The following is a 27,437-nucleotide window of genomic DNA, read 5'->3' as shown; positions in this document are numbered from 1 at the left end:
TTGAGATTGCGTGATGCGTACTAATAGTGCCTTCATGCTGGTGTTACACGTCAACTGCCTCCCATGTTAACTAGTGCGTTTTCTAAATGATGTGCAGGTGTTGTACCCTGGAAATCCAGAATTCTCGCGAGAGCACAATGGAATTGTCTCTGCGAGACACTCTGGCAAAGAGCAATGATGCACGTTACTTTTACCCCAACATTCCGGGAACCAGCTAAACTGATGAAGACAGCGCTGCAACGTTGGAGGACAGTACACATTGGTCATGGTGTTATCCGATTGCCTGCTTGTTGCCGCCCCTCGAGTTGGGCCATTACATTGTTCTTTGCCAGACCCTTAATCTTTCTAGATTATCAGGGTCTGGATTTTCAGGCTACATGTGTTGTCAAATGAAGATTAAGTTGTTTGTGTTTTGTCTATTTGCACGTGTTTTGTTGATTTGCATCTGTTGTCATAAATTGCACATCATTTGCACCTGTCGGCCACCGTACAATACATTATCCTGGCCACATGAGCCTATGTATGATCAAATCATTGAGAAAATCAGAGAGAACGAACACAAACACACATTCTGTGTTATGTCCATGTGTTATGTTGAACTTTGCCTTTGCCACTTCTAATGTAAAGCGCTTACATTTTTTATTAGGGCCCGAGCACCGAAGGGCGCAAGGCCCTATTGTTTTTGTAAGGATTATTATTTATTATTATTATTATTATTAGGGCCCGAGCACCGAAGGGCGCAAGGCCCTATTGTTTTTGTAAGGATTATTATTATTCATTCAGTTTTATTGTTATTCCACTTTTTTGCTTTCCTGTTTTTGAGGTGGTTAACATGGTCAAAAACTCTTGAAATTGGCGTGGCCCAGGGACTCGCTAGCGCCCCCTTAGGTGACTGATCCCATGGTTGGCAAATATTTTGAGGTGGTTAACATAATCGAAAAGTCTTGAAATTTGGCACACACATCAGGTGTCACATAAAGCAGCTAGGTAAAAAAGCTTGGCCCCAGGTATGGCCCAGAGACTCGCTATAATAATAAATAATAATAATAAAGCTTTATTTGTATAGCACCTTTCATACACAGAATGCAGCTCAAAGTGCTTTACATTTGAAGCATGTAACACAATAATAGTCAGTCAGTCATTATCAATCACTTTTCTTTGCTGTTTATGATATACTCAGCAACATATCAAAAATATAGAAAATGACGTCATAAGACTGGCAGCCTTAACCCTCTTACCCCCCACAAGCACGCCATATGGCAACTGTGGTAAGGAAAAACTCCCATATTCCAGGAAGAAACCTTGAGCAGAACCTGACTTAATAGGGGGAGCCCATCTGCTTCTGGCTGGCTGCGCCCTCCAATAGTAGCAGATGTAGAATAATCTGAAAATGTAGTCTACAGGATAAGATGAGTTAACTAAAAGCTTTCCTGTACAGGTATGTTTTCAGATCTTTTTTAAAAATATTTACTGAACTCGCCTGCTTGATGTACAGAGGCAGGGTGTTCCATAGTTTGGGGGCATAATGGATAAACGCAGCTTCTCCACTTTGTTTGTGGAGCACTTTGGGTACGATTAAAAGATTAGAATTGGATGATCTAAGTTTCCTTTGTGGTTGATAAGATATTAAAAGCTCAGAGATATATGAAGGTGCTATGCCATTCAGAGCTTTGTAAGTAATTAACATAACCTTAAAATCAATTCTATAGGAAATAGGGAGCCAGTGCAGTTCAGCCAACACAGGGGTGATGTGTTCTCTCTTCTTAGTCTTAGTTAAAAGTCTAGCCGCAGAGTTCTGTATGAGTGCCAATTTCTTTAGATGTTTTTTGGGAAGACCAGTGAAAAGTGCATTGCAGTAGTCTAACCTGCTAGTGATAAAGGTGTGAATTAGTTTTTCTGCATCTTGTTGAGTTAAAAAGGGCCGCACTTTGGCAATGTTTCTCAAGTGGAAATAGGCTGTCTGAGTAACTTTACTGATATGGGGCTTAAAACTTAACTCTGCATCTAATATGACACCGAGGCTTGTTACTTTTGGTTTGACCTGGTGTGCCAAGTTCCCCAGATTACTAAGAATAATATCTCGCTTTAGTTTTGGTCCAACCAGAAGTACCTCTGTTTTGTCATCATTTAGTTTCAAAAAGTTTTTGCTCATCCACTGATTAATGGAGGTTAGGCATGCAGTGAGGGAGCAAAGGCCATCTGGGTTAGTTGGCTCCACAGAAAGATACAATTGGGTATCATCTGCGTAGCTGTGGAAATTTACATCATGCTGACTTATGACGTTTCCCAATCATAAAGCATATATAGAGAAAATAGCAGGGGACCAAGGCAGCTCCCCTGGGCCACACCAAAAGGCAAGTCATGTTTTTCAGATACATGATCTCCTAGACTGATATAAAAATCTTCGCAAGGCGGTGAATTAGGATGCTATGATCAATGGTGTCAAATGCCGCACTCAAATCCAGAAGAATAAGGATTGAGAGTCGGTAGCTAGTCTGAGATCATTGACTATTTTTACTAGAGCCGTTTCTGTGCTGTGATTTGATCTAAAACCTGATTGGAATTTTTCAAGGATACTGTTTTCGTTGAGGAAGGTATTTAACTGATTACAAACAACTTTTTCAAGTACTTTGCTCAAAAACGATAGATTTGATATAGGCCTGTAGTTGCTCAGATTGGTATGGTCAAGATTTGACTTTTTAAGTAAAGGTTTCACAACAGCGGTTTTAAAAGCAGTTGGAAATATACCTGTTTCTAATGAGGTATTTATTACCTTGAGAAAAAAGGGAGCTAAGCCATCATATACTTTTTTGAGGAATGTAGTAGGGATTGGATCTAAAACACATGTTGAGGAGCCGGTTTGAGTTATAATTTTACCAAGCTCAGATTGAGTAATAGTGCTAAAGGACCTTAATTTTGGGGGGCTGTTTTTGGGTGTACTTTCAAACATATTACTTGTGTTACCAATAGCCTCCCTTATAGAAATGACTTTGTTTTTGAAGAAGTCTGCAAATTCTTCGCATCTTAGAGAGGATGCCTGACTGAGTGTATCAAAAGGTGTTTGATGCAATAGCCTATCAATGGTAGAGAACAACACCCTAGAGTTTCCACTGTTTTCAGCAATTACCTTAGAGAAGTGGTTCCTCCTCTCATTCCGAATAGCTCTATTATAATTTGCAATTTTTTCTTTTAGAATGGCACGGTGAACCTGTAACTTAGTTTTTCTCCATGTTCTCTCAGCTTTCCTACATGATCTTTTTAGATCATGGATATTTTCGTTCATCCAAGGTGTCAGTTTGCTACAGGGCCTTTTTTTAGTCTTTAAGGGTGCCACTCTGTCAAGCAGAGCGCCTAATTCACGATTGAGAGCCTCTACCATTTGATCAATGGGATGATGTAAAATATCTAAATTTATGGAGTCTATAAGAGCTATGAACTGCTGTTCTGCTCTAATGTCCAAGAGTCGCGATTTGATTGCAATTTCGGGATGAATTTTTGGAGTATGTAGTACAATATTAAAAGATACACAATGATGATCAGACATATTTATATCATTTACTGATAAGTCTGTGACTTCTATCCCTCTGGAAATGACTAGATCGAGGGTGTTGCCAAGGTTGTGGGTGGGTCCTGTAACATGCTGCTTTAGCTCTAAACTGTCCAACACATTAAGGAACTTACTGGCTTTAGCATCAGTTGTCTTATTGACATGAATATTGAAGTCGCCATTTACAATTATCCGATCATAGCTAGTGATGATGAGCGACATAAGTTCAGAAAACTGGTCGAGAAAGCCAGTCCATAGTTTAGGAGGGCGGTATAAGGTTAATAGAAGTACAGCTGGGTCAGCCTTCAGAGTGAGGGCAATATACTCAAAGGAAGCGAATTCGCCAAAGTTGACTCGTGTGCAACTATATTTGTTTGAGAGAATGGAGGCAATTCCACCACCTCGTTTGCCTTGTCTAATTGAGTGGAAGAAATTATAATTTGGGGGACAAGTCTCAACAAGAACAGCTTCGCTGTCTGAAGTCAGCCAGGTTTCAACAAGAAACAGAAAATCCAAATTTTTTTCACTAATAAAATCATTGATTGCAAAGGTTTTGGTAGTAAGTGCACCTATATTTAGTAAACCCATGTTAGCTGAAAATGCCTCTGGCTTTTGAGGAATATGCTGAGGTATGGAAAGAATATTTGTTAGGTTTCTAGTTTTAAATTTGTCTTTTCTTTTTACTATACGTTGGGTAGAAATCAACGTTGGAATAGAACTATAAGCATAAGTCATGCTATTGCATGACACAGCTTGATCTATGGTAGTAGTATTGTATGTTACCCTGCAGAAAACATTCTCAGACTCATCCACATGTATAATGCCATTCGAATCAATACCTGGGGGGCGTGAATCTGTAATATTTTCTACAGAATGCCAATATTCTGTAGAATATTGACATTACGCCCCCTTAGATGACTGATCCCGTGGTGGGCATATACTTTCAGCTACACACACCAAATTTGGTAGGTGTCTGTATCTCCCCAAGATGAACGACTTTTGTATGTACAATGCATTACCCACGCCCAACAGGAAGTGAGGTATTTGGGATTTTGTGCAGACTAATATGTGATGAATCATGATGCCAAAAGAGGTGCTTCCCATAGGTGAAAACGCCTGAAATTTGGCACACACATCAAGTGATACAGTGAATAGACAGGGATAAAAGCTTGGCACCGGGCGTTGCCCAGGAACTCCATAGCGCCCCCTTATGTCACTGTGACTTGTGGTTGGCATATAGTTTTAGATACACACCAAATTTGGTGGGTGCATGTAACTCCCAAAAACAATCAACTTTTGTATTAACATGCCATTAGCCACGCCCACAGGAAGTGAGGTAATCGGGATTTTGTGCGTTGTGGACATGACCAATTTTAATGTACTCCTCCTAGACGGTTGATCCGATTCATGTGAAAGTCGGTATACATGATGCCAATATGCTTCTGATTCTAAATTGTGAAGCTTTTTTTGATATGTTGTAATTTGACGAAATAGCGAAACTATGAATTTTAATACCCTTCCACATAAACAATAAACGTGTCTTAATTCACCATGCATGGCTTGAAATGTTTTACAAAAGTAAATAAAAAAAAATAAAAAAAGTGGGACAGCCGTGGCCCACTGGTTAGCGCTCTGGACTTGTAACCGGAGGGTTGCCGGTTCGAGCCCTGACCAGTGGGCCGTGGCTGAAGTGCCCTTGAGCAAGGCACCTAACCCCTCACTGCTCCCCGAGCGCCGCCGTTGAAGCCGGCAGCTCACTGCGCCGGGATTAGTGTGTGCTTCACCTCACTGTGTGTACACTGTGTGCTGTTTGTGTTTCACTAATTCACCGATTGGGTTAAATGCAGAGACCAAATTTCCCTCACGGGATCAAAAAAGTATTTAAATAAATAAATAAAGGTTATTGAATTCCATGGTAATGACAATATTCACTATGAAGCTTGAAAGGTATAAAATATTGGAAATCATTATTGTGATGATATTCACATGTGTAATTCAGATGCTTAGCATCATATCCAGACACCTAATGGGCCTGCCTGGCATAGCGCCACCACCTGGCCAAGTGAGAAATGTGCCAGAAATGGGCAATGCCTTAACTGTTTGATCTCAAATTTTATAAAATATTGGATATCAATATTCTGATGATATTCACTTGTGTAATTCCCATGCCTAGCATTGCGCCACCATCTGGACAAGCAGGAAGTGTGTCAGAAATGTTCTATGCTTTGAATGAATGGTCTGAAACTTCTCAGGTTAATAAATATTATGATTATGATGACATCCAGACACCCAATGGGCCTGCCTGGCATAGCGCCCCCAGCTGGCCAAGTAAGAAAATGTGGCAAAAAATAACATGCAACAACAAATAGCACATGCATCAAATATGTACATTTCACAAACGCACCATGTCGGTGCTTTGTTGGATTCCGACATGTCACGGTTTGCAGCCTGCAGGTGCTCGGGCCCGCCATTGCCGCTTGCGGCTATATTTCTATTTATGTTTGTTTTAGAAATATTCTAGTCTTTCAACAAAACAGAGCTTTATACATACTGTATATGATTTACTCATTTGAAATATTCCATTATGTTGTTATAATGTTGTTATAATGTTGTATTTGTTGATAGCCATATCTTGTCACAGTATTAAAGAGAAATAATTATGGTGTTTCTCCTATCGATGTAATACAACAGAACAACAGAGATTTTTTACATTGGACATAAATAACCTGTTTTTTTTATGTATTTACACAATGCTGTTTAAATTAAGATGAAGATGTTGTTGGGAAAGACTGGACTTGGCGGATAAGTGTAAATAAAAGTGTTCTGATTAAATCAGGAGTCCCTGAGCTCTGTGTCCCTCTTCCTTCCCTGCACATTATTCCTCACTAAACAGTCTGCACAAACCCCCTATGAGGCATAATGTGAGAGCTGAACCCTCTAGAGTGGAGCAGATATGGATTCATATGAGAGCTGAACCCTCTAGAGTGGAACAGATATGGATTCATATGAGAGCTGAACCCTCTAGAGTGGAGCAGATATGGATTCATATGACAGCTCTAGAGTGGAGCAGATATGGATTCATATGAGAGCTGAACCCTCTAGAGTGGAGCAGATATGGATTCATATGAGAGCTGAACCCTCTAGAGTGGAGCAGATATGGATTCATATGACAGCTCTAGAGTGGAGCAGATATGGATTCATATGAGAGCTGAACCCTCTAGAGTGGAGCAGATATGGATTCATATGAGAGCTGAACCCTCTAGAGTGGAGCAGATATGGATTCATATGAGTGCTCTAGAGTGGAGCAGATATGGATTCATATGAGAGCTGAACCCTCTAGAGTGGAGCAGATATGGATTCATATGAGAGCTGAACCCTCTAGAGTGGAGCAGATATGGATTCCACATGGAACCTGCATTATTATCACATTAATATATTTATACTGTTAGCTGTAAACTATGAGCTCTATGCACAAACTATGGCCATGTATGTAAACGCACACTCATGTCTCTCTGTCTCTCAACTCAATAAGCTTTATTTGCATGACAATTTAAAGGGACACAACATATCAATGCAATGAAATTCCATACACAACAAATGTGTCCACAGAACATGGGGCAGCATTCCTCGATGTCTCTAAAACAGCACAGCACAACCACAATGTATCATTTAGCTTCAATTGACACATTGTAACGTCCCTGCTGAAACAAACAGCCTGACCAGCTAAAGGTGGTTTGCTGGTTGACCAGCTTGTTTGACCACCCTATGATGGTTGACCAGCTAGACCAGCAAATCTCTTGCGAAAACATACCTTCAGCTGGTTAACCCACCTAACGATGGTAATTCAGCTGGTTTTGCTTGTCGTACCACCTCAAGCTGGTCATTTTAGGTGGTGTTGCTGGTCTACACTGCTGGTTTAACTGGCCGTGCCAGTTTATGTTGGTCAAACCAGCATGACCATCCTACACCAACAATGTCAAGCTTGGCAGGCTGGTCACCAGCATGACCATCTTGCACCAGCTGTATCCCACACGACAGGCTGGTCAAACCAGCATGACCAGCTTCCTCAGATGGTCACGCCAGCATATCCAGCTGGTGGTCCAACCAGCTACACCAGCAAAGACCAGCAAGAGCTGGAAGAAAACCAGCAAAGACCAGCTAAAACCAGCTACCAGCATAAACTGTTTTTTTCTGCAGGGGTGTAATACCGTTATTCAAGATTTTACCATCATGACAATCACATGAAATCATAAGTGGAAGTTGCATGTAATGTACATGACATACACAATGTATAGTGGCCAGGGTTGGGTAGTAACGGATTACATGTAATCTGGATTACGTAATCAGATTACAAAAATCAAGTAACTATAATCAGCCCAGATTACAATAAAAAAATTGTGTAATCAGATTACAGTTACATTGTTGTGAATTGCCTGATTACATTTTATCATGCAAACAATGCAACTTTTTTATGATAGCCTAGCTATCTTTTCATTTGACAAGCAGTTCATTCGGATGTTCACCTTTAAGACTTTTTTAAGATATAGTTAAGAACAAAATTATTCATACCCCTGGCAAATATTGATTTTCTCTTGACCAATATGTTTGTTCTTACTTAAAATGACACTTGCACATGCCAAAAGGTTGCAAGACAATGTGGTAAAAACATGGAATAAAAAAAAGTGTTTTTATCTTTTTTAACATTTTTATGAAAAATTGCGTGTTCAAAATTATTCATACCCTTTTTAAACAATCACTGAAAACATCTTTAGTATAGTATATACTCTTTTGATCCCGTGAGGGAAATTTGGTCTCTGCATTTATCCCAATCCGTGAATTAGTGAAACACACTCAGCACACAGTGAACACACAGTGAGGTGAAGCACACACTAATCCCGGCGCAGTGAGCTGCCTGCAACAACAGCGGCGCTCGGGAAGCAGTGAGGGGTTAGTTGCCTTGCTCAAGGGCACTTCAGTCGTGCCTACTGGTCGGGGTTCGAACCAGCAACCCTCCGGTCACAAGTCCGAAGCGCTAACATGGCTGCCCCAAAATGTATTTATTTATTTACCACCAGCTCTTAAAATGGTTCATATAATACCCACCAAGCCTCTTCATGTCTCCACAATGATTGTAGACTGCACCTTTTTAGCAGCAATCTGGGGTTTGAGGCAGGAACGATTATTTGCCATCACTTTGGCCTTGTGCTCACTTTTTTGACGGATTGAGGTCCGCTCTAAAATATTGATATTGTTCTCTGTTAACCATTTCTTGCCTTGTTTGGCTGTATGTTTTGGATCATTGTGTGGTTTAATGTTCAAATGCTGCCTTTTAGGGCAGCCATGGCCTACTGGTTAGGGCTTAGGCCTTTGGGCTTCAAAATCTTGGGATCAAAAGATATATTTACTTACTAACTTACATACTATTGGGGCAGGTCTCTCGGCAAACTGCCTGATCTTTCCCTCCTAATCTTAATGTAGCCTCTTGGTTTAGTGTTACCGTTTACTTTGAGAAAGTCACTAGGTCCCCCTGGTTGAAAAACATCCCAAAATAGTAATTTTCTCACCCCCACAATGGAAATGGTGTCATTTGGGTTTAAAGCTTCCCTTTTTTATGCCAATCTCAGGCCATGTCCCTGGGTCACAAAAATCCAGCAAAAGCTAAATTCTTTGTCCAGGTGTGCCCTTATAAAGGTTAAACTGAGTTGTGCATGTTTGGAGAAGAGTGGATCAATTCTGAGTGCATCAATTCTGTGGTGGTATCTTTTACTTAATGGGCATATTTATTGAAGTAATCTAAAAGTAATCAGATTACGTTACATGTTTTTGGTAATCCAACTGATTACATTACTGATTACAAAAATTGCCATGTAATTTGTAGTCAGTAATGGATTACATTTCAAAGTAATCTGACCCAACCCTGATAGTGGCACAACATACTGTACAGGTGAAGTAAACTGGACTACACTTATGATGGCAACACACACACGCTATCACACACGCCTCCCTCCTCCCTCTCACACACACACACAGCCTACTGTAGTCTACGTCCTCACCCAACCAATTGCACAATCGGCTACGGAGCATAGCCTATAGGAGCATAGCCTATAAGAGCATAGCCTTTAGGAACATAGCATATAGGAGCATAGCCTATAAGAGCATAGCCTATAGCCTATAGGAGCATAGCCTATAGGAGCAGCATATTATAGCCTTCACGCCACATTCCGACCTCCCACAGGGGAAAAATGACTTGAACACAAAGACGGAAAGACAGGTTGGATTTTAAGCTCGGAGACTCGGATGTTTGTGTCGGATTCGATTCCTGTGAGCTTTTTGTGTGTGCGTACACATTTATTTTGATTTATCAAGTTTCACTCTGATGTGAACAGTGATGACAGCAGTAACCATGGTGATCAGAACTACAGTCACCAGCAGGGCCTTCAGCAGACATGGAGACATTCCAGCAGGGGGCGCTAAATCATCTGAAATGAGTCACAACATGTTAATGGTGTATGTGCATGTTTGGGGTGGGTATTCCTCCCATATTCATAAATATATATCTTGTTGCAGTTACATGGTTGCTTTCTTATTACATGTGTAAAACTACACTATGACACAGGAAACAACGTATTTGCAAGTCATGCTACATTCATGCACTGCCACCGCACTCGTATGTGTATTGTTTATCTTTTATACCATGCGTATTGTACTTGTTTATCGTGACCTGTCTGTGCTAATGAACCTCGTGTTAGTATGTCTCACCTCTGTACAGTGGGCAGAGTGGTTTAAGGTCCATGGTGGCCTGGCTCCAGCTAACAGGGTTGCTATGGTTACAGGAGACAGTGCTGTGGTTGAGAGAGATGGAGAGGGATGTGACTCCTTCCTCCTGAGAGCAGACGATGCCGTTACAGCTGGAGATCAGAGACACGTTGAGTCCTGTGCAGTTTAGAGTCACACTACAGGAGTCACTGCTGGACCAGTTAGACACCACAGTCAGAGTGGGGGCTGCTGCAGGCTCTGTTAAACACACACACACACACACACACACACACACACACACACCACAGTCAGAGTAGGGGCTGCTGCATGCTCTGTTAAACACACACACACACACACACACACACACACACACACACACACACACACACCACAGTCAGAGTAGGGGCTGCTACAGGCTCTGTTGAACACACACACACGCACGCACACACACACACACACACACACACACACACACACACACACACACACACACACACACACACGCACGCACACACACACACGCACACACACACACACACCACAGTCAGAGTGGGGGCTGCTGCAGGCTCTGTTAAACACACACACACACACACACGCGCACACACACACACACACACACACGCACGCACACTCACACACACACACCACAGTCAGAGTGGGGGCTGCTGCAGGCTCTGTTAAACACACACACACACACACACACACACGCACGCACACTCACACACACACACCACAGTCAGAGTGGGGCTGCTGCAGGCTCTGTTAAACACACACACACACACACACACGCACACACACACACGCACACACACGCACACACACACACCACAGTCAGAGTGGGGGCTGCTACAGGCTCTGCAAAACACACCACTATACTTTACATTTAGCAGCTTTTATCCAATGAGACCTTTAAAGAGGCCCTATGCAACAATTTTAGCAAAAATGACCTTAATTATGCAGGTTGAGAGTCGTTCTGATGGTTCTACAACACTTTTTGGGTCGTTTGGTGGGTGTTTCGTCTCCCCCTAGTGCGGAAAAAAACGAATATGCAACTTTCTGGTCGCGGTCCGAACACATCCGGATGTGACTCGGCGGAAATACTCGAAAATGTAGTCAGATTGTAGTTTCTAAGAAGACTGCAAAACGGACTCCGACTTGGCTTTGTTGCTGTTGAAATTGTAAGTAGCCTACCCTTGGGTGAACTTTTTGTAATATGATTTGATAGTCTCTTGAACAATGTGTTTGCTCAACCGTTTTATTGTGAGCCCTGTATGTGTTTAGCTTGGTTTATTGATGGCTAGCTCGCTAGCTAGTGGGGGTTTAGCATAGCAGTCACTTGCTACCGAAGCTGCAGGGGGAGCTATGTCGTGAAATATGAGCCCAAATCAGGCGAAAACCCAGAAACAGCAAAGGAATAACCAGACCTGCGTAGGGCTTCTTTAATAACAATTAATACTGCAACAATAAATACTACTTACAGTAAATACTACACCAGTAAATACTACAACAGTAACTACTACACCCAGAGGAAGAGAGTGCAGTAGTAGTCAAAGGAGATGGAGCATGTTAGGTGTGTTGGGCGGTCAGAAGTGTTTGGAAAAGAGTTGGGTCATCAAGGGGAGATAGAGACGGAAGCTTCAGCTCTGGTAGCACTTGGATCTACAAATGAGGATAGTCTGGATTGCTGTGTGTGTGTAGGGGCAGCGGTGTCAGATGATGTTCCTGTGTGTGTGTGTGTGTGTGTGTGTGTGTGGGAGTGATCTGCATATTATGATTCTACCACGTTCCTTGACTTGGGAATATAAGAATATAGATAAATAAATAAATAGAATACATAAATGAGTTACGCCACATACTGTATGCAGAAACACACACACACACACACACACACACCACACACACACACACACACACTTACATCACTTACAAAGAGGAATAATAAGAAGCATATTCATAACATGCCCCTTGTTGATAAATGTATCTGATGCTCTCACCCAGGACATAAATCCTGTATTCAGCTACAGTCTCTTTTTGTTTTCCATGTAAAGCCTTCTCTGCTTTGTAGAGTCCAGAGTCCGTCTTCTGCAGATTCTTCAGCCGCAGGGAGAAGGTGTTCACATCAAACTCCATTCTGGCTTCATAAACACAGTCATAATCCACATCACTGTTTTTATGGCTGTACACCACAATCTCTTGTTCATAAAAACTCCATGACATTCTTTTTAAGTCATGTTTGTCTTCATGTCCTGTCACATTCAGAGTGACTGATCCTCCCTCCAGCACAAGCAGCTCAGCTGCAGACACTGTAGAGACACAACAACGATGAGCATCATGAGTGAGACAGCGTGTCCAAGAGTTCACATTCAAGTTCAATGCCATTATGGCATAAAGTCATTTACACCCGCTACAAAAGAGCACTGCTGGAAGAGAACGCGTACATTAGACTCCTAGTGGTGCGCTCATTGCCATTTCACACTGTGTTGATTTGGGCTCATCCCTACACTCCATCTACTCAGGGTCCTGGGTTCCCCAGATTGATATGGCACATAATGGGACCAATAGGTCCTTCATTAACAGGGTCCTATGTTCCAAGAGTCCTACATTCACAGCGTCCTATGATCCAAGGATCCTATGTTCCCAGGGTACATTCCCTGGGTCTTATGTTTCAAGGATCCTATGCTCCAAGGATCCTACATTCCCAGGGTCCTATGATCCAAGGGTCATGCCGGAGTTACCCAATTTTATCAAGTAATTCCAATGAAATTGTTTAAATTAAGTTGACATGAAATATTCAAGTAATATCAACATCATTTTGACATGGGGACACATGTACTGAGAATACAGGCATTCAGATGTAGTATTGCAACATCAGTGTTAAAGGAAGTTAATTTTGATACTTTGTACTGGTTCAGTACTTGCTTCATATTTTGTGGTTTTAGTAACTGTGACAACCCCCCCGCCCCCCCAGTATACAGTATACGCTTACCTAACATGATTCAATTAGGGAAGTGGATTACTCAATTGGAATGACTATTTGAACACAATTAGGTTGTTTCATTCAAAACTAGACTGTTTTATCTAATGTAATATGGTTTCATAAATTGGACAGCCCAACAGTATACAGTATATCTAAGTGTTTTTTAGTGACTTTTTTACAGTGTGTCAAGGAAGGATGAGACCAAACGCAAGTGCAGGACTCTTGTATTTAATTCCCAAAACAAAACTTGCATAAGGGCAATTAATAAAACACAGATGAGATACCAGCCAAAACAGAGAACGAGCAATGAGAATAGGAACGCATACAAGGTTCAGTAATCGGCGTCTGAATCAAGACAACACAAAGAGAGGCTAAACAGGAGGGTTTAAATAGGGGCGTGGACAGGTGCAGAGGATTAACTGAAATGAGTGAAATGAGACTCATTAGTAGATGGGGATGCAGATCTGGTGAGTGGAGTCAAAATCGGTGTTGTAAGGGGGCAGGGCTGATACACAGTGTATCTAAGTGTTTTTTCTCCAGTGCATATAACATACATTGTGTATCTAATGGCCTCCTTACACCAAACCACTTTGACAAGATTTGAGAAAGATTCTTGAAAGATTGGAGTCTTTTGAGTACAGCTTGAATAGGGGCATTAGTTAAAAGACTCCAATCTTTCAAGAATCTTTCCCAAATCTTGTCAAAGTTGTTTGGTGTAAGGAGGCCATAAGGAACGTGCCAAAGACTTCTCAGGCTCTCTCTCTGTGCTCACTCTTTTGGAGTAGGCCGCTTTGCTCTGCCCCTTTCTATCTCTCTCTCTCCCTCCCTCTCTCTTTCTCTCTTTCTCTCTCTCTCTCTCTCTTCCTCTCTTCTCTCTGTCTCTCTCTCTCTCTTTCTCTCTCTCTTTCTCTCTCTCTCTCTCTCTCTCTCCCTCTCTCTCTCTCTCTCTCTCTTTCTTTCTCTCTCTCTTTCTTTCTGTCTTCCCCTCTCTCTCTCTCTCTCTTCCTCTCTCTTTCTCTCTCCCTCTATCTCTCTCTGTCTCTCTCTCTTTTTCCCATTTATTTTGGGTTTGTTTTGTTCACATTCATAACAGCTGTCATAAACTGCACATAAAGCATTCCTGTTCACATTCATAACAGCTGTCATAAACTGCACATAAAGCATTCCTGACTGTTTAATTAGACATGACATCCATACCAAACCTTTCATGAATTTGGAAGACGTTGACAACTTGTCAAAATAAAAGTCCATATACTACGCATATGACCAACTATGCTGTTTAAATACGTATATGACCAACTATGCTGTTTAAATATGCATATGACCAACATTGCTGTTTATAAGCACATACAGGTGTATAACCAACTATGCTATTTAAATACACCTGACCAACTATGCTGTTTAAATACACATATGACCAACTATGCTTTTTAAATACACACATGACCAACTATGCTTTTTAAAATGCACATATGATCAAGTATGCTGTTTAAATACACATGACCAACTATGCTGTTTATATGCACATATGACCAACTATGTTGTTTATCACGTACATAATATATGTATATATATATATATATGTATATATATATATATATATATATATATATATATATATATATATATACATATATATGTAGGAGGAAGCACCTCGATGTGTATCTAATAGTGTACATATATACACGTGCAGGACATGCTACGCTGTTGATTTAGTACATATATACACAGGGGCGGACTGGGACCAAAAATCGGCCCTGGCATATTGGACCCAAGCGGCCCTCAAATCGGTCGGGCACACCTAATTAAATACAAAATCTTTGCATTACTCTTAAATATGCATATATGTTCAACTGTAATGGAGCACTGAAAGTGATAGGCCTCATTGGCTATCACTCTGACTGATCAGAGGTAGCCATGGAGCACATGATCTCCATATTCAAGTAGCCTAGGCTATACAAGCAATTATTAAAGAAGGGTTTCTGCTTGAATTCAAAGTATCATTTCAAATTATTCAATAGGCTACATTTAAACAATGCTCAACTGACAGCAGCACCAAACAGTTAGGCTACTGAAGCCTATGTGTAAAGAGCTAAATTACCTGAAACAACACGAAATAAATAGGCCTGTTGCTGGAAATATTTTATTCCTGTAGGCTATACTACATTGCTGGTACATTTTGGAACATTATAGCTACATTAACTAATTATCTTTAATGTCTTCCAGTAGCCTATCGTTTAGGTTACTGTATATATAGCTTAGTTGGCTTGTGCATGAATATGACTTGATGTTTTGTAGCCTACATTTCTGTCAGTCTACAGTCTTTTAGCCCATCTTTACCATGATAACATTTCCAAGATAGAACCCTTTCGACGCTCTACTTTGAGATAGTCCATGAGCCACAGGGGGTCGTCACTACCACTTGGGGGGGCAAATTCTCACTATATTTTTCTGAAAGCTACATATCTCTGGAGTATAAAATGGTATGATAGCAAGTTGGATCTTGTAGCTTTGTGGCTGTACAGGCCTTCAAAGTTGACCTCTGATTTGAAAAAAAAGTGGTAGTGATACGCCCCTTTTTGGGCCTGTGGCTCATGGACTAAGAGACCAACCACCACTCATGCCATCGATGTTGAATTTTGGGCATCTGACGGAAACTGATCAATCTGACCAACAATTAACATCCATTTGACGGTCTTTTGCTGTCCGGGTTTGCAAATAATTCATTTAGAACATTTAATTTGCACTATTTGTTATTATAATCACAGCATGGCCTTACGTAATCATTACCATATCATTACATTATCGCAATTAATAAGTCATCATAATCATCATCGTCAGAATGTCATGTCACACATAGCCTACCTGCTCCACCACTGAGTTCTTATCATGTAGCCTCAACTACTGTAGGCTCAACCACCTGCTCACTACCCTCTGTATGCTTGCTTACATCCTCGTTCAAACTCAACAGACTTCAATATGTTGCTGACATATGCTAGCCTATCTGCAATATTGTATTTTTGAAGCCTCTACATTGGTGTTACTTTTGCACTATTGTCACTACCGGCACCCGCTGCAATTTCGTGTAGACAACTTCGATTAACTTTTGATGGCTCACAAAATCCTGGCTCTGAGCCAAAATGCGAGGGGTGGGGCCTGACGTGAGCTGTTATTGGATCAGTCGAGTGTCAATATGGAAATGTAACCAATGGGCCGCTGATTGTCCTTCCTTTGGACCATCGTTGGCCAAAATGATTAAATTATATATAGCCTATTCTATCGGCCCAAAAGGTGCGTCGGCCCACCGGGAAAATGCCGGTATGCCAGATGGCCAGTCCGCCCATGTATATACACGTGGACATGCTACACTGTTGATTTAGTGCATATACACGTGCAGGACGTGTTCAGTCTTTGATCTGATGTTTGTTCACATTAACTATTTTATTGTCCTGTAGGAAACTCCTCTAGGTTCCCTACATTTTACACACACACACACACACACACACACGCACACGCACACACACACACATACGTACACACAAACACACACACACACACACACACACACACGCACACACACACACTACAGCAGATATACAGACAGATATACAGCACAGTCAGTTGACATGAAGTCATTCAGTGTGTCTGACCTGCAGGCCCAGTGGTGCTCATCAGTCCAATGACCAGCAGAAGAAACATCACGACCCAGAAGATTCCGTACAGCCGTCGATCTCTGTTGATCTCTGTCTGATGTGACCAAGCGACTGGCCTGTTCATATGAGCTGATCTCTGTGCTGTGATTGGCTGGTCTGTTCATATGAGCTGATCTCTGTGCTGTGATTGGTCTGTGGCTTTGGTGGTGTCCCTCCTCCGTGTTTCCTGTTCTGTAATGCCCTTTAGCCAACGCCCCACACCACACACTCCAGACAGAGATGTTGTGTATTACTGTAAAACAGAACTAAGACTGAGTTCTTCTACAGAGGCAGAATGTTTCTTAGAGACGAGGTGTTGAAGTTCTGTACAGGTGGGGCCGCTGTAGATTACAGTTTTTGCCCATTGCTTGAACACTATAGACACATGCTTAGACCAAAGTAACAAAACTTGAAGCTTTTGTTACTATACCCTAAACACAGTGTAACCATATCTTAAACAAAAGCGCTGCTTTGCACGTTAGTTGTAATTCTGCAACACACTTGCTCCTGCACACTACACACTATTTCATACTTAAGACACTTTGTTCATGGGTACCATTGGAATAACACATCTATTCAAAATACAAAACACATTGGGTGATTGAAAACACTTAGACACACTTGAAAATACTTACTTACAAAACTGAACACCAATCAGCCAGCCACAAATAGGCCTCAGTTGAGCCATTTTGAGAACTTTGCGAGCATGGAGGCAGGGAGAGCAAGAGGTGGAGGAAGAGGAAGACAGAGAGAGAGGAGTAGGAGGTGGTGGAGGAGGCTTTGCACGGAACAATATGTCAGATGATATTAGAACAACTTTGGTGGATCATGTGATAAATCATGGCCTGACAATGAGAGAAGCTGGGCAGACACATCTATGCCTGTTTTACAGTAGTGTATTTTTGTTTTCATTTTTGCGTTACTGCATTTACTGTACTGTAGTGAACTGTAAAGTATAATACTGTGATGTACAGTATTGAGGTGATGTCATTTGTAACCTTTCAGTACTTTCATTTTTGTTTTTTGTCAAAACCTTTGTTGGAAAAAAACATAACAAATGAACTGAATAAAAGCATTGAACATTAAAGACTGCAGATATAAAGTACACTAGTGTGTTGCTGCCAATCTGAAAGTGTATTCATATGATGCAAGTGTGTATCATTTTGTCATCAGAGTGACATTTTGACAAGGATTGTTAGGTTTTGATAGCAGAGTTTCAATTGGACACAGATGTGAATGCTTTATTTCCCAGTGTTGTGTCTTGTGTGCTTGTGTGTAAAGTTTTGACAAAATGAGCCGAGTTTTGCAAAAAGTGTTCAAGCAAAAACTGTAATTAAAAAAATGTAAAAGTCCAGAGAGCCTCTCTGCCTGACCTGTAATATCTGAGACGTGCTGAGTTGATGAGCATATTTATATCTCAGTGGCGTATATGTACAGTATGTGTGTATGTGTGTGTGCGTGTGTGTGGGGGTGCACATGTGTGTGCTTGCATGTGTGTGTGTGTGTGTGTGTGTGTCACCTTTAGCTGGACTTGTGGTAATGGTCTCAGCTGCATGCAGCTCAGTGAGAGGATGTGGCTTCATCGCTGCACACTCATGAGCATATGATGAGCATATTTATGTGTGTGTGTGTGTGTGTGTGTGTGTGTGTGTGTGTATGCATGTGTGCATGCGTGTGTGTGCGTACGTGCCTGTGTGTGTGTGGGCATGTGTGTGTGTGTCCATTACTCTAACCCCACAGTGGAGGAGAAGAGCATCGTGTCCATGTCCAATAACACGCTAATAAGTCACACTTTTTTTCATAGTTTGGCTGGTTCTGCGACTTATAGTCAGGTGCGACTTCAATATATAATTGAACATGTTTTTAAATGTTAATTTATATTAACTGACATGAACCCTACATGAAACATTATGTCTACAGCCGCGAGAGAGCGCTCTCAAATGCACAAGTCCTGTGTTCCAATGCTCCAATAACGAGGCATTAGAAAGTTTGTAAGTGCACCAGGAGTTTATTTAAATAAGACTTGCCTGATTATCTGCTACTATACCGCTGCATCAACGTTTCTTCCGTGATTTGGGAAAAGCCTGTAAAAGTCCTTGCAGGAAGCCATTACATCAACGTTTTTTGGTATATCCAGTTTAAAATATTTTTTTTCCGAAGTGTTTACAACTTAGTGTTAACTAATAATTGTTGCAAACTGGACTACGAACAAAATATTAGTGTAATATCAATAAGGACCTAGGTAATGTTATGTTACCGTTAGCGTTGGTTGAGTGATTGAGGCCCATTTGATTGATTGCATTTGTAGAAAACTATAAATGCGGTTATACCAAGCAAATGTATAGCAGCACTGTTTGTATCTTTCGACTGTCATTTATTGCACGTGCTACAAAATCATTCTGTGCAATGGAAGATTTACCAACGTTACACCGGTCTGATACAGTTTTGCCTATACATGCGTGAGACTGAGACGCCTGTTTATTTTGTTTTAAGTGCGTGCATGGTGTGAGAGGGGAATCGATGTGCTTTGATTCCAGCTTGGTAGTTGTAGTCTGTGAAATTAAAAAGCATGTGTGTGTGAAGTATCCAAACAATGACACCTTCATTTCATTATGGCTGCTTTAGCAACACACCTTAAGCTACTGTGTAGTGGGTCCCATTTAGAAGTGGCTACTTCATTCGCGCTTTCCTTGACTCATGGAGCTGCGTGAATGTTATTACAACTTTTCGCCACGATATGGCAGTTTAAGTCCGCTTGATACTGTAAGGCGTAAGCCATTGGTTTCCAAAGGAGATTTTATTTGTGTCGCCAGCATAGCCTATTGACAATTTATGTTGTAAATAGGCCTACCTTATAATCCTACCTGTAGCTTAGGGAAGCTAACAGCTTTCTATTAGGATCTAGTTTGTTAGTTACAGTTTTGTCATAACTCCCTGATGCATTTTTGCATTTAGAATAGCCAGAGCGTGTATATCTCAATCGGAAAATTAAACAATATCGGGTGCCTATGGACTAGGCTGGGTGAACCCAGCCTAATCTGCCCGCTATTTATTTTTTGATTTCTTAAAAGATTGAGCTTGGTCTGATGAAAGCCAGACTAGCCATGGACCTCAGTTACACAATGCAAGGGAACATGAATCAGCCTATATTTGCACGAACAATAACGGACAAAAGCTCTTCAACTTTGGCCCGTTAAAATGTGTATTGAACAGTCTAGCGACGCATTTCATCAAGGCCCATTTGGACATGTCAGTTATTTGCACCACTGGTTAGATGTAAAACAGCATTTCGTTTCAGACTACTGTTACTTAATTTGTGCATTAACAATAACGTTTCAGAGTACTGTTACTTAATTTGTGCATTGACAATAAAGTATTACATGAACTAAAGATGACTAAAATCTTATGTAGAAGAAGAAACATTCACAAAAAATCCATCCATCCAAAAATGACCTTTGTTTTTTGATGGCTGTTGAAAACGGCATGTAACTGACAGAGATGTTTTTGTTTATAAATACATAAAAAATAAATAAATAACATTATGCTTATACCTTTTGCTTTTCCCAAATACAATGTAGCCTACAGGTGTAAGTGACCTTTCATCAATCCAGTTGCAATGGATGAACTGTGATGAACTGCCCTACTTGTGATTGTTTAGAGATTTTAAAGGTTTTATAACAATGCTACATCTTCTTTGGCTACAATCTATTCACCTTTTCAGCACCAGTAGGCTACTTTCTGTGCAGCCGCACACACACACTCAGGCATGCCAAACAAGCATACACAAAAGTTTCAAGAGTGGGGGATGGAGTAAAATATGGAGACAAACTGAAGTGTGATTTATTTTCGCGGAACGGATGTACAGGACTGAGCGGCGGTCATATTTTGTACCGCTATGCGGTACATCTAGTTTATTTGTTTATTTATATGAATTTCTTTACTGGAATGTTGTGTGTGTGGTGTGTGAAGGGGGTGAGTGGGTGATGGTGAAATATTTCTGCTGAGAGGAAGTTGAGCACTTTCAGTACGCATGCAGCATGGACACACATCTCTCTACACTGCTGGGACTATTCATACTTCATGTACAGCTTCACTCAGGTAATGATTCAGTAATGATCCTGTATCAAATTCACTGCAGTCCTTCAAAAAAGACTAAATACAAAGCAACTCCCTATTGTTTGTTAAAGTTAGAATGATCTCTAGCAATGTTTCACACAGATCAGTGTTTCTCAGGCACAGAGTGCTCTCGGTACGGAAAAACAAAAGAAATCGCTAGAGCAGCCAGGAAGCTACAGTGCTACTCTCTGGGGGCAGTTTTTAGATATAACAACGTTTCCGTTTTATTAGTAGATTAGATTATATAGAGTTAATAAGAATTTCCCTTAGATGAATATTATATAAAAAATAATGAAAGATCAGTTCTCAGAAAGATCAGTTCTCAAACATTCATACAAATAGTTAGATGTACCGGCATGGGCGTCGGAGCCATTATACGAGGGTGGAACGTGTAATTGCAGTTTTATGAGTTGTTGGAAATGTGTTTTTGTTATATTTACAAAACTCAAAGGATCCTAAAACAGTATTTGTACTGAAATCAGTTTTTTTTATTTGGAGTGCATGATGACTTAGTCAGTGTTGTAATACTCGAGTCACAGACTCCTGCCCTAATTTTAAGGACTCATGACTTGGACTCAGACTTGTGCATTTGGACTCGATTTCTTTCTTTCCTTTTGTCGCCACCAGCCTTAACCTAAATATTTGTGTGTTTAGTTTACAACGCTACCGTCTGCTAATATCATTAGTTAGCCTTTAAAACAACCAGGTGCACCGCCGCTGCTAGATTATGAGGAGTGACACCACATAATTATGACCGCCGCGCAGCGAAGCGGCCGGTCATATAGGTTTAGTCAGATATTTTTTTTTTTTTTTTTTTTTTTTTTTCGCATGCCCAAATTTCCGTCAATGATTCCCGGGACACTGAAAGACCGGGGTACACGAAACTTGGTGGGCATGTAACCCCACATGGATAGCATGGAACCATCGTTTTTCGTTTTGATCTGTAGCCCCCCCGCTGGACTGGACCCCCCGAAAGGAGGGTAGGGCAGACACAGTTTTCTGTGAATATCTCGAAAACCGTAGGGTTTAGGAGGACCATTTTTTTTGTATGTTGATCTCAAGGGGCCATGTCAACCCATTCCATAACCACTCATTTCATGAATAGCGCCACCTAGTTAAACACAAAAAAGTAAAAATGAGGTGTTGTAATTGAAGGTATCTGTGACCTAACATAGTCAAAACTGCACGAAATTGGAAGTGTAGGATCATTATGACACCCTCTGTATGCACGCCAAGTTTTGTGGAATTCCGTTCATGGGGGGCCACACAATAAATTAATTTATGTTACTATACACCAACTGGCCTGTAGGTGGCCGGAGACAGTTTTCTGTGAATATCTCGAGAACCATAGGGCCTAGGAGGTCCACCTTTTTATGTATGTTGGTCTTAAGGGGGCATGTCAACCCATCCCATTACCACTTATTTCATGTATAGCGCCACCTAGTTAAAAATTAAAAAGCAAAAAATTAGGTACAATATCTCTGGCTGACAAGGTCAAAACTGCACGAAATTAAAAGTGTAGGATCATTATGACACCCTCCGAATGCATACCAAGTTTTGTGTACTTTCGTTCATGGGGGGCCTTACAATAAAATAATTTATGTGTACATTTAGTGACGTACACCAACAAGGATTCCCGGGACACTGAAAGACCGGGGTACACAAAACTTGGTGGGCATGTACCCCCACATGGATAGCATGGAACCGTCATTTTTCGTTTTGATCTTGATCTGTAGCCCCCCCGCTGGACTGGACCCCCCGAAAGGAGGGTAGGGCAGACACAGTTCTCTGTGAATATCTTGAGAACTGTAGGGCCTAGGATGACCATTTTTTTCCGTATGTTTGCCTCCAGGGGTCATGTTAACCCATTTCATGTGCACACATGTGCACAAACAGATACACACACACACACACACATACATTCACAGTAATGTCACAGGCACAAACACAAGCACGCACGCACGCACACACACACACACGGACACACACACACACACACACACACACTCACACACACACACACACATAACATAAACATAACACAAACAATCAAGAATTTCTCAGAATTATAAACAGGCAAGATGGAGGTGGGGTTGTATAAAATGAATTTTACATGTGAAATCTATGAACTAATCATGTTTTGGTACTTGTTGTCTAGCAGATACCAGTGAGAATTGAGTGTGGATAATGCAATTTAGTGAGACAGTTAGAATCATATAGGCCTTTCAGCGTGATTTCTTTTTGTGGAAAAAATGTGCTGGACTGGGCGGCGGTCATATTTTGTACGGCTCTGCGGTACATCTAGTTCTTTTAAACAGGCTAAGGTTACACCTCTGCTAAAGAAAAGTACACTTAATCCAACTGAGGTGAAGAACTACAGACCTGTCTCCCTTCTTCCTTTCTTGTCAAAGGTTTTGGAGAAAGTGGTCTTCAAGCAAGTTTGTGACTTTCTTCATCAGAATAATCTACTAGACCCTATGCAGTCTGGTTTCAAGAGTGGTCATTCTACTGAAACTGCTCTTCTGTCTGTGACTGAAGCATTGAGAGTAGCTAAGTCCTCTGCTCAGTCATCAGTATTAATTCTACTAGATTTATCTGCAGCCTTTGATACTGTTAACCATGACATTCTCCTATCTATACTATCTGAACTGGGAATTTCTGGAAAAGCTCTTGACTGGTTTGAATCTTACCTTAAAGGGCGTTCTTTCAACGTGTCTTGGCAGGGACAGGTATCTAAGTCTCATGACCTCACCACAGGTGTGCCTCAGGGATCAGTATTAGGACCCTTGCTTTTCTCTATTTACACCACTTCCTTAGGTGATACCATTCGCTATTAACCATGAATTTTGGGATGTGATCGAACGGTTTCTGCAAGCGGATCTATGGACAAATAGTAATGGACTAAGTGGGCACCCCTGCCTTGTGCCTTGTGCCTCTGCCAAGTTGGAATGGAGTAGAAAGGGTCTGATTCGTAAGTATCCTAGCGCAGGGGTTATTGTATAATAGTTTAATCCAGGAAGTAAACGTATGGCCACAATTGAACTTCTCCAAAACTGCAAATAAGTAAGGCCATTCGACCCTGTAGAATGCCTTTTCGGCATCCAAACTAAGAATAGCAAGGTCATGTGTGGGTGGCCTAGGGTAATGTATAATATTAAAAAGGCGTCTGAGGTTGTGAAAATAATTCCTATTGGGGACAAACCCAGTTTGGTCCGGATGTACTAGTTTACTCATAAAGGCGTTAAGTCTCTTGGCTAATGTTTTGGCGAGAATTTTTTGATCCGTATTTAATAATGATATTGGCCTATATGAGCCCACCTCTTCTGGGTCCTTCCCTTTCTTAAGGAGTAGGGTGATGGTGGCCTCAGTCAGCGTCTGTGGCAGTATGCCATCCTCATATGACTGTGTGTATAATTTACGTAAATAAGGAACCAGCAGCCCACCAAACTTCTTGTAAATCTCATTACTTAGCCCATCAGGGCCTGGGCTTTTACCATTAGTCAGTGATCCTATAGAGGCTAGTACTTCCTCACATGTAATGCATTTAAGACCTTTTGCTCCTCTTCACTTAAAGAAGGGAGTTTGCATCCATCGAGGAATAATTGTACTGTAGTGGGTGACGTGTTATGTACCGGTGTGTATAAAGTTTCATAATATTGCTTGAACCGGTCGTTAATGTCTTTATAGGAGGTCAAAGCTATATCCTCTCCTGACTTGACTTTGTGAATAGCCCTGTCATTTTCAATTTTCCGTAATTGCCTCGCTAACAATTTATGTGGTTTATCACCAAATTCAAAGTATTTTTGTTTAGCAAAGGTAAAGGCTCTGTTCTTCTGTCAGACAGTATTTTATTCAGCTTGTATTTGAGTGCTGCAATTTCTGTGTGTTTTTCCAGAGAGGGTTGTTGAGCATTATCCATATCCAACTGATGAATGCAATATTATTCATTCATTCTGCATATCTTTGCTATCGTTTTCTTTCAATAATGTCCAATGGCTTAAACATTGTCCTTCATTGTTTGCTTTAGGCCTACCTTTATATTTTAGCCTACATTATTCAACTCACGTATTGTCATCTGATCTTGGGCACTGCCAGTCAAAAAAAAACAGGTGCGATGCAACACTAAATATGAAGATGCCCTGGTTTCAGAGGATAACTTCCGTCCCTTGGTTGTGTAGGCTATATATGATATAAAATATCTATAGCCTACATTGTATAGCTTACATTCAAATATTACCTTTCTGTTACAAAGCTGGGAATAGGCTTATCAGCGCAAATTAGGATGTAGTGGAGGCTAAACGCAACACAGTTTATCCACCTCTGACATTTCAGAAATAAAGTTTAGGCCTACCTACCTCTTATGAGAGTTTATCCACCTTAGAGTTTATTCACTTTTAACATTCAAAACTGTATTATCCAATACTATCCTATATTCCCAATACTGCACAATAACCTCCACCATGGGCGGACTGGCCATCTGGCATACCGGGCATTTTCCCGGTGGGCCGACGCACCTTTTGGGCCGATAGAATAGGCTATATATAATTTAATCATTTTGGCCAACGGTCGGCCCAAAGGAAGGACAATCAGCGGCCCATTGGTTACATTTCCATATTGACACTCGACTGATCCAATAACAGCTCACGTCAAGCCCCACCCCTCGCATTTTGGCTCAGAGCTAGGATTTTGTGAGAGCATCAAAAGTTAGCCTAATCGAAGTTGTCTACACGAAATTGCAGCGGGTGCCAGTAGTGACAATAGTGCAAAAGTAACACCAATGTAGAAGCTTCAAAAATACAATATTGCAAGTAGGCTAGCATATGTCAGCAACATATTGAAGTTCGGTGAGTTTGAACGAGGATGTAAGCAACCATACAGAGCAGAGGGACAGTAAGCATAGTTGATAGCCTAGAAATCTAGACGCGCCCCTGCCAGGGCTAGTCTAGCAACTCTCCGTTGGCGTGAGCTCCAGAAATCGAAACTCAATCAGGCCAATGAAATCGAAACGCATGGGACTGCCGCTGTCCTAATAGGGGAATAAAATATTTCCAGCAACAGCCCTGTTTATTTTGTGCTGTTTCAGTTGTCCTACAGTGATTAACGTCTACGACAAATTTAGCTCTTTACACATAGGCTTCATTAACTGTTTGGTGCTGCTGTCAGTTGAGCATTGTATAGTTTAAATGTAGCCCATTGAATAATTTGAAATGATACTTTGAATTCAAGCAGAAACTCTTGCTTGTAAGCTATAGCCTAGGCTACTTGAATATGGAGATCATGTGCTCCATGGCTACCTCTGATCAGTCAGAGTGATAGCCAATGAGGCCTACATCACTTTCAGTGCTCCATGACAGTTGAAAATATATGCATATTTAAGGGTAATGCAAAGATTTTGTATTAAATTAGGTGTGCCCAACCGATTTGAGGGCCGCTTGGACCAAATATGCCAGGGCCGATTTTTGGTCCCAGTCCGCCCCTGACCTCCACCATTATCAAACATGTTCGAATGCCTTTTTTAAAAATCCAATACCGCATGGCGCAGTCCACCTCACCGAGATTGCAGAATTCATAGTTCACCCACCTTATTTTACCACTACATCCCTGGCACAAATGACTTTTCCTCTCCTAAACAAGGGCAATTGGACATTTTATGGTCAATATTAGATTGGTGAGAACACTAAATATACTAGATCACCTGTAAGAATGTTTAAATCATTCTATCGTAGGTCTTGGTGTTTTTTTTATATAGATATTATGAAATAAGTAAGCTATACGTTTTTTCCATTTCTTAAGTGGGCTATAGTTCTCATTAGCAGTTTTATGCCAAACCATGAAACATTAAGCGGCGTCCAAAAACGTCTTTAAAAATCTTCTGATATTGATCATGCATATGGCAAAGAAAGACATGAGATCGATGGTCTTGGAATTTTGAAAATGCATCACATTTAGACCTCAGATTACTTGCAGTACCCCGGCATTACCACAAGGAAATGGTCGTACGTCAAGTTTGAACCTGACGTGGAGATAAGCAGTTTTCCACGTCAAAGACGGTTTTTATAAATCTGAGCGTTGGCATGGATTTGAGCGTACGCACGGTCTAAGATCAAATCTGTGTGTAAGAACGCTTTATAAATGAGGCCCCAGGGCCCTGCCTGCTCTGTGTTGGGGGTCTAGACACTAAGAGCTCGCCAGGACCCTGCCTGCTCTGTGTTGGCGGCACGCAGCAAGTAAGCTAGACACATGTCAGTATTCAATTTCTGCAAGGTTTTCAGCTTGTGTTCATGACTCTGATGGTAGTTTAGTACAAGACATGGCCGTTATCGCCAGTGACGCACAGTAAGCTATATGT

General features: G+C 41.1%; 2 protein-coding genes across 5 annotated transcripts in view; one reads left to right on the top strand and one right to left on the bottom strand.

Moving 5' to 3' along the window:
- Window positions 1-27,437, top strand: part of LOC121693311 — an 89,413-nt gene that overhangs the window by 20,370 nt on the left and 41,606 nt on the right. The window contains exon 2 of one of the 2 annotated variants that reach the window (XM_042072663.1): window positions 20,942-21,070. In XM_042072663.1, coding sequence (XP_041928597.1) covers window positions 21,010-21,070 — 61 coding nt within the window. In that variant the 5' untranslated portion in view covers window positions 20,942-21,009. Of the gene's footprint in view, window positions 1-20,887; window positions 21,071-27,437 lie in introns of those variants that run through there. The other variant, XM_042072662.1, reaches the window with a different exon arrangement.
- Window positions 9,476-17,123, bottom strand: LOC121693307 (natural killer cell receptor 2B4-like). 3 transcript variants are annotated; one of them, XM_042072653.1, is made up of 5 exons: window positions 16,931-17,123; window positions 12,298-12,606; window positions 10,307-10,561; window positions 9,965-10,026; window positions 9,476-9,731 (listed from the first exon to the last, which is right to left on the bottom strand). In XM_042072653.1, exons 1-5 carry the CDS (start codon window positions 17,055-17,057, stop codon window positions 9,717-9,719), a joined length of 768 nt encoding a protein of 255 aa, XP_041928587.1. In that variant the 5' UTR covers window positions 17,058-17,123; the 3' UTR covers window positions 9,476-9,716. The 3 variants fall into 3 exon arrangements, with proteins under 3 accessions (XP_041928587.1, XP_041928586.1, XP_041928588.1); XM_042072654.1 differs by having other exon boundaries at window positions 9,629-9,649; XM_042072652.1 differs by having other exon boundaries at window positions 9,476-10,026.

The sequence above is a fragment of the Alosa sapidissima genome, chromosome 19, assembly GCF_018492685.1.
Source record: "Alosa sapidissima isolate fAloSap1 chromosome 19, fAloSap1.pri, whole genome shotgun sequence".
Taxonomy (NCBI): Eukaryota; Metazoa; Chordata; class Actinopteri; order Clupeiformes; family Clupeidae; genus Alosa; species Alosa sapidissima.
The sequence above is the reverse complement of the archived record's forward strand: the minus strand, read 5'-3'. Positions and strand labels throughout refer to the sequence as shown.